Below are 9,017 nucleotides of genomic sequence, written 5' to 3'. Positions count from 1 at the left end.
CAGGTTTTCTTAATTGCTTTGACTCAATTTTCAAATTAGATCCCCCACTTAGATTTAGAAAGCTTAGATTTCTGAACATCAAATTGTTTTTTGTTCACATCAGATTTGAATTTCTCATTGATAGTAAGAAGTAATCAATAAATTATCGGGGAGGGTCATGCCTTTTTTCACAATCCTTTTGGAGAGTCATAGAAAAAATTATTCCTGGCGAAGGGAGGGTCAAGTCTTTTTTTACTACAGATCTCAAATCTCCTCCGTTGGCCCCTTAAATAACGAACAGTCCCTTAGAGATAATGTTACGACTGTATAAAAAAACTAACACATGGAACAAAGAAAGGAGGCAGCAGAACAAGAAAAAATAAGTTTATATATCAAGTAAATAATTTGGTTTAATTTGAAGCCAAAGTGAGGCTAAATTAATTCAAACTCAACCCATTTTTTTCCACAATTGAAAAAGAAGAGATGAAGTCTTATAAAGCAGGTGTTTTTTCTGATTTGCCATGCCTTCGCTAAATGCAATACCAGCTTAATCCAGCAGACGTCAAACTTGGCCTGTTTTTTGAGTCAATTAACAGCAGGTGTTTCTTGTCACACTGATATGCTACTACAAATGTCTTGGGATGAGAACAGCCTCAGAAAATTAAGCAGAGGAACGGTAGCTAGAAACTGCAGAGATGTGGCTGAACTGTCTTCTGGTTGTTTTTCTCAGCTCTATTCATTTAGTATACTCGCTCAATTTTGAAGATGCTGACACTGATATTGACCCAGAGGAGGAATGGGACTCGTTGGAAAGTTTCACACTAAGCCCAGATGATGATGACGACACTGAGAACAGTGGTGACGGTGATGGATTTATGACACAATTCAAAGCTAGTTTACCGGACTCCAACCCAGTTCAAGTCAAAGCCGGTTTGGACTCAAAACCATTTAAAGTCAAACCCGATTTATCGGACTCAAAACCAGTTCAAGAAAAAGGCGGTTTATCGGGCTCAAAACCATTTAAAGTCAAACCCGATATATCGGACTCAAAACCAGTTCAAGTCAAAAACGGTTTATCTCACTCAAAACCATTTCGTCCGCTATTACTACCGGGGTCAGTACGAATACAGGCATCTATGCTACATAAAGAACTTTTCACCCCAGAAAGGCACAGTAGGCCGGTGCCTCCGCTGCTCAAATCAATACTTCTGGCCGAAACGGCCGATGTGAAACCTAAGAAACCTGTCTCTGATCCGAATATGGAGGTGATGTGTTACATGGACCGGATTCACGTAAAAGTGCGGAGAAGTTTGTTTTCCGACCCCAGCGCATGGAAAAAACTGAAGCTAGGAACGTGTGCTGTCAACAAAGTCTCAGATACTCACTATCAATTTTTGTACTATCTGAAAGGATGTGGCATACAACGAGGGGTGGGTGATGGTATTTTCTTTTTATCGCTTCCCAAGTTCCCCGTCAGTAGACCTTCGGCCATTCAGAGCAGCGCCATGGCAGGTATGAAGGCGAGGCCGTTTTCAATGGCATCCGCTGTAAAAAACAACAAAAAAAAAACTATAATTTCCCACAGCTTATTTTGTCTGAGAAATTTCTCTGAAAGATATTTTTGCAGTGTTTCGTCAACAGAACAATCAAAAAACACAGTACAACCAACTGAGATGCATGTCTATCCCTCACTATGATCCCTCACAGCCTTGCTTTCATTCCCTTTAAAAATCAAAGATGGCGCTTCTGTGAATGGACCCTTTTTACTGACTGTGATGCGTTTTAACAGTTTGATTCTTTTAACAGTCTCCCCCCCCCCCCCCCCCTGTTTAAAATACATTTATAACACACTTAGTATTTTAGAGTACCTTTTTATAAAATTGCAAAAAATAGTTAACGCTGCTGAGGGTGTTTCCAATACAGTGGCTGTGGGAGTGACTAAAGTTGACATCTTTCTGTCTTCTGACTGCCATTTATCAATCTCTCTATTTCCCCCCCCCTCTTTTGGAAAGTTGTGAAAACTGTTGGGAGTTCTTTTGCTATTTGAGGAAATGGAAACGCCAATATCAATGTCTCTCATTCACTACTATAGAAGTTTACCCATGTAATGTGAAAAGGGTCAAGTCAAATGCATTTTTGGTGATGTGATATGTTTTATTTCAGGAGGATGCAGATCGTGTGACTTACTCGAACACGCTCCAATATATGCCAGATGCCACTGAGCTGATTGTGAGGGAACAGTCGTTTAGGGTGCCTATTCGGTGTAGCTACACAAAGTAAGTAAATTGTTTACATTTCTGTACATTTTAAAGTGTTAAGTGTGTTAAATTTAATTAAGTGGCTTATTTTGTTTCTAAATTTAATTAAGGTTCCATCGCTCTTATAAGGTAGGATTCTTACCCCACGTAGCAGGTGGAGTCTTGTACAAGTCCATAGAAACTCGAACAGGGCCCACACTTGCTGCAATGGATGGTACATAAGTCATCTGTTTTCACTTTCAAATATTTCTGTGTATTCGAAACTTATGTTGTTGTGTGTGTATCAGTGATGGAGTACTCGAGTCCTGGACTTGGACTCGAGTCCGACTCGAGTCCTTATTCTCTGGACTCGAGTCCGACTCGAGACTCCATGCTCTGGACTCGTGACTCGACTCGACTCGCGGACTGATGACTATAATTGGACTCGGACTCGAGAATATATAAAATCGGACTTGAGCATTCATCAAATGAATGACATTGTTTCTGACTAAATAGGTTATAAAAAATTGATATAAGATGTTACACTTTTCCTGTTTCGGGGTCCAAGACCGGCCGTGATCTATTTTTTCCCTCACAGAGACACTGCTACCGCTCGCTCTCCTTGCTTGACAACACACTCACTGACGTCACTCACTTTACGCCGCATTCTCGTGAGAGAGTTAACGTAACACTCATTTAACACTCGATAAGTTCCTCTACATCTAATCAGAAATTTCGATTTTGGCACGCTTTGCAGCAGCTGAGCTGACCACTAAGGAGCGAATGTACAGTGACGTGACATTTAAAGGTACCACCAGATTTAAACTGTGCTTTCGTGCTATGGCTGGCGCTGAGCCAAAATCGGACGCGCTCAGCGCTTAATCCCGCTTATCATACAATATAACACAATTATGTTTATTTTAGCCAACAAACTAGACGGCGACCTTGACTATGTCACACATCGCAACCACTCTTTTCCTGCGGAGTTACAACTGCTTATAGCACTGCATTTTCTGTTGTTTTTTTGCCGCAGTTACATTGGGATTTAGTTTGCTTTTCAAAATTTCAAAATTGTTTTTCTTTTACCATATTCGTCAAGAAGAATGCATTTCTCCTCCTCTGTCCAATTAGGCTTTCTTTTTTGTTTTCTTTATCCATTCCAGTTGACTGATCATCCAAAAATGTATTTAAACAATTAAATAAATAATCGTGCCACAGCTAGTTGACAATGATTTGATAAGGTCAAAGGCAATTCTAGTGATATCATACACATTTCTAGCTGCAAGAAAGAGTGCCTGAAAAATGTTGCTTGATTTGGCTTAAGTGTATATAATTTCGACTCGGACTCGAACACGGGACTCGAGACTCGACTCGGACTTGAACTCAGGTAATGGTGACTCGACTCGGACTCGACTCGGACTCTTCTTTGGTGACTCGGACTCGAACACTGGGACTCGAGACTCGACTCGGACTCGACAGTTGGTGACTCGACTACAACACTGGTGTGTGTATATATATATATATATATATATATATATATATATATATATATATATATATATATATATATATATATATATATATATATATAATATAAAATGTGTGTATACATCTGCATGTGTGCAAAAGTTCGGGTCACAGTTAGGCACTTGGAAGAGAATGTAAAAAAAAAAAAATCAAATCACTCTTACCTTTTCTTTGTGAGGTAATTTTACAATTATGTCATCGTGACAACAAAGCTCCATAAACCTTAAACTGTTGTACAGCCCATAATACAAATGCTTTTGTATATTAATTCTGTTTAGTGGTTTTATAATGAGCTTCACTTTTCTGTTTTTAAATTCTCCCAAAATTTGGCCACGTTTACTTCCAAGTGCCTCACAGTGTGTTTGTTTGGGACTGGTCAAAACTATATTTTGTGACTGATCACCATTATGCCACACATTCTGTTGATTTGAGGTAAGTTTGTACTGAACTGGTAATGTTACGAGTGAAAATTGATTTTTGTTTGTGACTTCAGCGTCTTGGAACTTGCTTCCGGTTGGCCAGAGCTTTGACCTTGGCAAACCCGTATGCTTTGAAGCTAAAAGTCCCAGCAGGGGAGCAAGAAAACGGCTGTACCTGAACCGTTGTTTTGTCACTTCCAAACCAAGCCCTTGGTCGAAGGATAAATATTCTGTTGTTGAGAATTATGGGTAAATATATCTACATTCTTATTTATGAAATGAAGTAAGTACATTGTTGCTTCTATGTTTAAATGCCATTAAGGTTGACTGTAGTTTAGATTTACTTTGCTCGTTTCATAGAGCTTCATGATTCTGGATAAACAAAATATCAAATTTACTAGAGGTTCTGACAAAATGATAATTACTGCAGTCTATTTAAAAATGTTTCATCTGAATGTCTTCTTTTTTTTCTTTTTTTTTGAATGATTTAATTACTTCAGACTTCACTACTGGATGAATTAGCATTTTGGAACGAATGTCTTGAATTATTCAATGACAAATACAGTTTTTAACAATCACATGCTGGCGTAATGATGTAATTGATACAATCATTTGAGTCAAGTTACTCAAAAGGTTATTTAAAAAAAAAAAATCTTTTTTTTTTTTTTTTCGTTACAGTAGACGGGTTAATATCCAAACTATAAACTTATCACAAAAGTACTGGGATAAATTAAATGTTTGTAATCGTTGAATCTTTGTCATTTAGGAATAAGAATGCGGGTGTTTTAATTGAGATCAGTCTTTTAATGATTAATCGTGCTGCTTTATTATTTTACTTGGCTATATGTTGTAGTAAAGAAGATAAATTATTGGAGTTTCCATTTTGTTCCAAATTTATCTCCGTATAGATGCCTAGTGGACAGTAAGAACAGCGTTTGGACAAAGTTCTACACCAGTGATGACAAGATGACTGTGAGACTTTGTGTGGGAGCTTTTCTGTTTAAACACATGGTTTCCCAACCACAGTCCAGTAAGGTATAAAATGTTTTTTGTTTCATGTTTAATACATGGTTGGCTTGTTGACTGCTTTTAAAATCCCCTCTTTTCTTGATAGACCATGTATTTGCATTGCGAGTTGGACTTTGGACCAGAGACTCCTACACCTAGTGCCAAGTCATGCATGTATAACAGACACACCAAGAAGTGAGTTTATAAGCACACATTTATTCCCAAAATTTCTGCTCAAAATTATGGGCTCTCCCTTTCATATCCTGTTATTGAACAATTTTGATAGAGGTAAAGGTGCAGTAAGTGATTTTTGAGAAATGCTGTTGATATTTGAAGTCACAAAAACAAACACGTCCCTACCCAAAAGGATTACACCCATCTTGATAGCTCCACCCCCAAATTCACGAACATGCCATGCAGCACAGGTCCCTCCCCCTCATGAGTGGACACGCCCATTACTGCTGATTGGCTACAAGTGTTTTAGTGCTCTGTCCGTTCCACTTTCATAGTGTTTCTCAGAAATCGCTTACTGCACCTTAAGACTTTAAATGTATCCATGACTGAGAAATTTGTGGATGTCGGTGTGCTTTAGGTGGACTGAGCTGTATGGTGATGCCTCTGTCTGTAACTGCTGTGCATCTACATGTCCTGCTTCTCCAAGGATATCTGGTCAGTGTGAATAGATTTGTTTCCCAAATTAAGTTTGATTTGCTGACAAAAGTTTTTCTGTCTGTAACAGGTAAGTCAATGATCACCAGTGAGTCCTGGGAATTGAAGATGGGAAAGGAAACCTCATCACCAGAGGAGGCCATGCCTGAGTTCCCTTTAACTGGCGATGACTTTGAGTTTTCCTGGGAATCAGAGGATTACTAGAAGTATCACTTTTACAGATGGCAGATGTTTTAAGTTGGATCACAGAATAACGCTGTTATAGTCCATGTGGTTATGCCTTGTCAAGCTAATGTGATAAACTGAATTTACTAATACTTTCCGTTCCTTTATTTTTTTTCCACCCTAAGAGTAAACATTTGAATGCATAATGAAGTTTTTTGGCACATACACTCTCAAATTAAATGGTGCTTTTACAGAACATTTCTTACTGATCCATATTCATGTATCAGCATTGGCATGTTTCTAATCATCTCCAGTAAGTGTCTGTTGGTTTTTGAGTACAAGTCATTGTTTAATAAAGGTAGAAACAAGTTAATAGGCTTTCCTGCTCTAAACTCTTCGGGAAATCCAATTTCAGTAGGAATTCGAGGGTTCCCAACCAGAGCGTGGTCAAACACTTTAGCTTCGATTTTCTGTTGGAGGAAAGTCAGCAGATCATTTAGCCTCAAAACCATCTGCTCAGGCTCCCAAGATGAGGGTTTGTTGACAAGAAGATGCAGGAGTGCATTCTTCAAGTGGTAGCTTGTTAGCCCACATGGTCCAGTCAGGGCAGTTTGGTGTTTGTGTAGGAAGGAAAGGATCTGTAGACAATAAATATGGCACGCATTGTCTGGAAGAGTTTTGGTCACATGCTGAAGAAGGGCGTTTTCGTAGCGTGCAAAACACATGGGCCAATGGGTATCAGAAAATGTGTCAGAGGAAAGATAGGAGATCAGATGTACGTCTGAGTCTTTAAACCTGACCACGGGAGTGAGGCTGAACAGGATGACCCGTCCTGACCTGAACCGAACTTTGAGACTTCCAGGGTTTTCCCAATTCTGGAATATTAGCTCAACCTCATATTTGTGGCTGATCTCTTTCCATGCTTTCCTAATAGCTGTTTTAAACCACTTCACAACATGTGTTTTTGCAAGATATGAGCTGTTCTCTTGGCATAGAAGGTCATTAATGTAACGTTCAGCCACATGATCCCCTTTTTTGTTATCTGGATGTAAAAGGCACAACATATCATCGTCATCTAGGTTGGAATTGTTGCAAGGGCAGATTGAACTGGCACTGTCTTTGACCATCTTGACTTTACAACAGTACTGGTTGGTTGAAGAACCTCTACTTTCTTTCAAAAGCTCAAACTCGAAGCTATACAGCTTTGGTGGGATGATGGGTATGTGTATGTCGCACACGATGCTCTTCTTTGAAGCCCATTGTTCGTATAAGCTGCCAACGCCAACAAAGTCCGCAATCTCCATGTCTGAACCTGCAGTGCTCATATTTCTCACAGTTTCCAGAAGGTCGTTCACAAAACCCTCTACAAACTCACAAGTTTGCCATCTGTGACTGGGTGTAACCAGGACACACTGGTAATGGAAGCAAGTTAAAGTCTCGTTATCAATATTAGACGCTACGGAGAAGATGCTCAGGCATTGTTGCGTCTTCCTTTGCAGGATGGAGCCCTTTTTCAGGAAACTTTTCAAAATACGAAAAAATGAAATCAAGGAGAGTGTCTTCCAAAAGTACCAGCTTAAGTTGTCCTCTTGATCACTAGATTGTTTCGAGTTATCATTGTCAATGACCTCTTGAGTTATCATTGTCAACCTTTGGCTTGAAGTTGGTGTTTTTTGGTTGATGAATAAACCCTGATCACGATGGGTGTCAATCTGGTCGCTTTGTGGCTTTTCCGGCTGTGTCGGATCCCCCTGAGAGACATTCTGGTCCACAGTAGACCCTGACTCATCCACATTGACTTTTTCTTGTGTTAGGCCTTCCTTTGGCATATGTAATGTCCATTTGCCTTTGTCAATATCCAATATTTCCTGGTCATCTGGTGCAAACGCCTTTTGGCGGAAGTCGTTTTGCTCTCCCACTGGGGACATTTGCTCCTCGTGCAGCACTGTGGTCTTGACATTTGGCGTAATTTGTTGGACATCTGACGTGTCCCCCTCTCTTCTTGGCATCCTGTGATGATTTTGTGGCACTTCCTGATTTGAATCTGGCAGTTCATTGGAAACGGCATGCTCCCCTTGTTCCAGCTTTGCTCCCTCCTCCAGAAGAACAAGCTCATGTTCTTGCATGCTCACCGTGATGCCGTCATCTTGGTCATGGAAGACATTGTGATCCTTTGAGAGCAGCAGACTGACGACAACGACAAACGCGTGTAGAAACGTGTCCTCCATCCTGTGAATGAAAAAAGTTACTTCCTCTTCACAAAGCTGTATTTTCTTTATTTACGTATTTGAAAAACCATAAGCTACATCATAATTGACAAAGAATAAACTAACAATTGAGTAACGGGATGCTTTTGAAATAATCTAGTTTAATATATAACTGCTCTGTAGTTCCGGTAGCACTTGTGTATGTCATTCTCAAATATTATTGCATTTACATTGTCCTTATTGCTTAATGCACATCTTTAATATCATTAAATAACTTACCTCTCAATATCACACCTTTAAGCACAGAAAACAGAGTCTCGGTGTAAAGCTGAAAAGAGAAATTGTCTGAAAATGTTTTTGCAAGGGTCTGTTCGGGTTTTTTGCTTCTCGTGCATCACACAGGATGTACACTGTTTGAGTTTGACAACACACTTCCTGAATACTGAGTACAACCCCTTCCTATTTTTGAAATATATACACTGGTGAGCGGTGACATGCCTCTACATGCAAAGATATATGCAAGTTTGTACGATTGCTCTGTTTAAAAAAATTAGTATGAATCACTCACAGTGCATGTATAATCAGTGATGCTTATTAAACTATTTATAAATAGGGCTGTTAAATTACAGAACTGTTATAAGCGATTAATTTTCTTGAATTAAAAAGGGCAGGTGAAGTAAGATCTTATAATATAGAGTATAATGCATATTTTTCACCATTGTCATTGGTAGAACGAATGACAAGATATATTGACATTTTATATATATGCTGATAGCTGAGGTGGACGTTTCTGTAATCAAGCATTT

The 9,017-nt window shown here is 39.2% G+C and overlaps 2 protein-coding genes across 2 annotated transcripts; one reads left to right on the top strand and one right to left on the bottom strand.

The window, feature by feature from the left end:
• The first annotated feature begins 614 nt into the window (after positions 1–614).
• On the top strand, positions 615–6,152 carry zp3c (zona pellucida glycoprotein 3c). Its single transcript, XM_056253555.1, has 8 exons — positions 615–1,409; positions 2,143–2,255; positions 2,348–2,451; positions 4,237–4,411; positions 5,071–5,197; positions 5,277–5,365; positions 5,763–5,839; positions 5,910–6,152. Exons 1-8 carry the CDS (start codon positions 675–677, stop codon positions 6,041–6,043), a joined length of 1,554 nt encoding a protein of 517 aa, XP_056109530.1. The 5' UTR covers positions 615–674; the 3' UTR covers positions 6,044–6,152.
• A 66-nt stretch (positions 6,153–6,218) lies between these two features.
• On the bottom strand, positions 6,219–8,594 carry LOC130087299 (inositol 1,4,5-trisphosphate receptor-interacting protein). Its single transcript, XM_056253554.1, has 2 exons — positions 8,491–8,594; positions 6,219–8,233 (listed from the first exon to the last, which is right to left on the bottom strand). The coding sequence occupies exon 2, from the start codon at positions 8,230–8,232 to the stop codon at positions 6,253–6,255; it is 1,980 nt and encodes a 659-aa protein (XP_056109529.1). The 5' UTR covers position 8,233; positions 8,491–8,594; the 3' UTR covers positions 6,219–6,252.
• Between the last annotated feature and the right edge of the window lie 423 nt (positions 8,595–9,017).

The sequence above is a fragment of the Rhinichthys klamathensis genome, unplaced genomic scaffold, assembly GCF_029890125.1.
Source record: "Rhinichthys klamathensis goyatoka isolate OS25496 unplaced genomic scaffold, OSU_Roscu_1.1 h1tg000107l_1, whole genome shotgun sequence".
NCBI classification, from domain to species: domain Eukaryota; kingdom Metazoa; phylum Chordata; class Actinopteri; order Cypriniformes; family Leuciscidae; genus Rhinichthys; species Rhinichthys klamathensis.
This window is presented reverse-complemented; position numbering and strand designations above follow the sequence as displayed.

What these genes read in the sequence shown, in the direction of transcription:
- zp3c (XM_056253555.1), top strand. Translation starts at nt 675, where the DNA reads ATGTGGCTGAACTGTCTTCTGGTTGTTTTTCTCAGCTCTATTCATTTA. An exon ending in ATTCGGTGTAGCTACACAAA is followed by an intron (nt 2,256 to 2,347) that starts GTAAGTAAATTG and finishes AATTTAATTAAG; the next exon opens with GTTCCATCGCTCTTATAAGG. An exon ending in CCCAACCACAGTCCAGTAAG is followed by an intron (nt 5,198 to 5,276) that starts GTATAAAATGTT and finishes TTTTCTTGATAG; the next exon opens with ACCATGTATTTGCATTGCGA.
- LOC130087299 (XM_056253554.1), bottom strand. Translation starts at nt 8,232, where the DNA reads ATGGAGGACACGTTTCTACACGCGTTTGTCGTTGTCGTCAGTCTGCTG.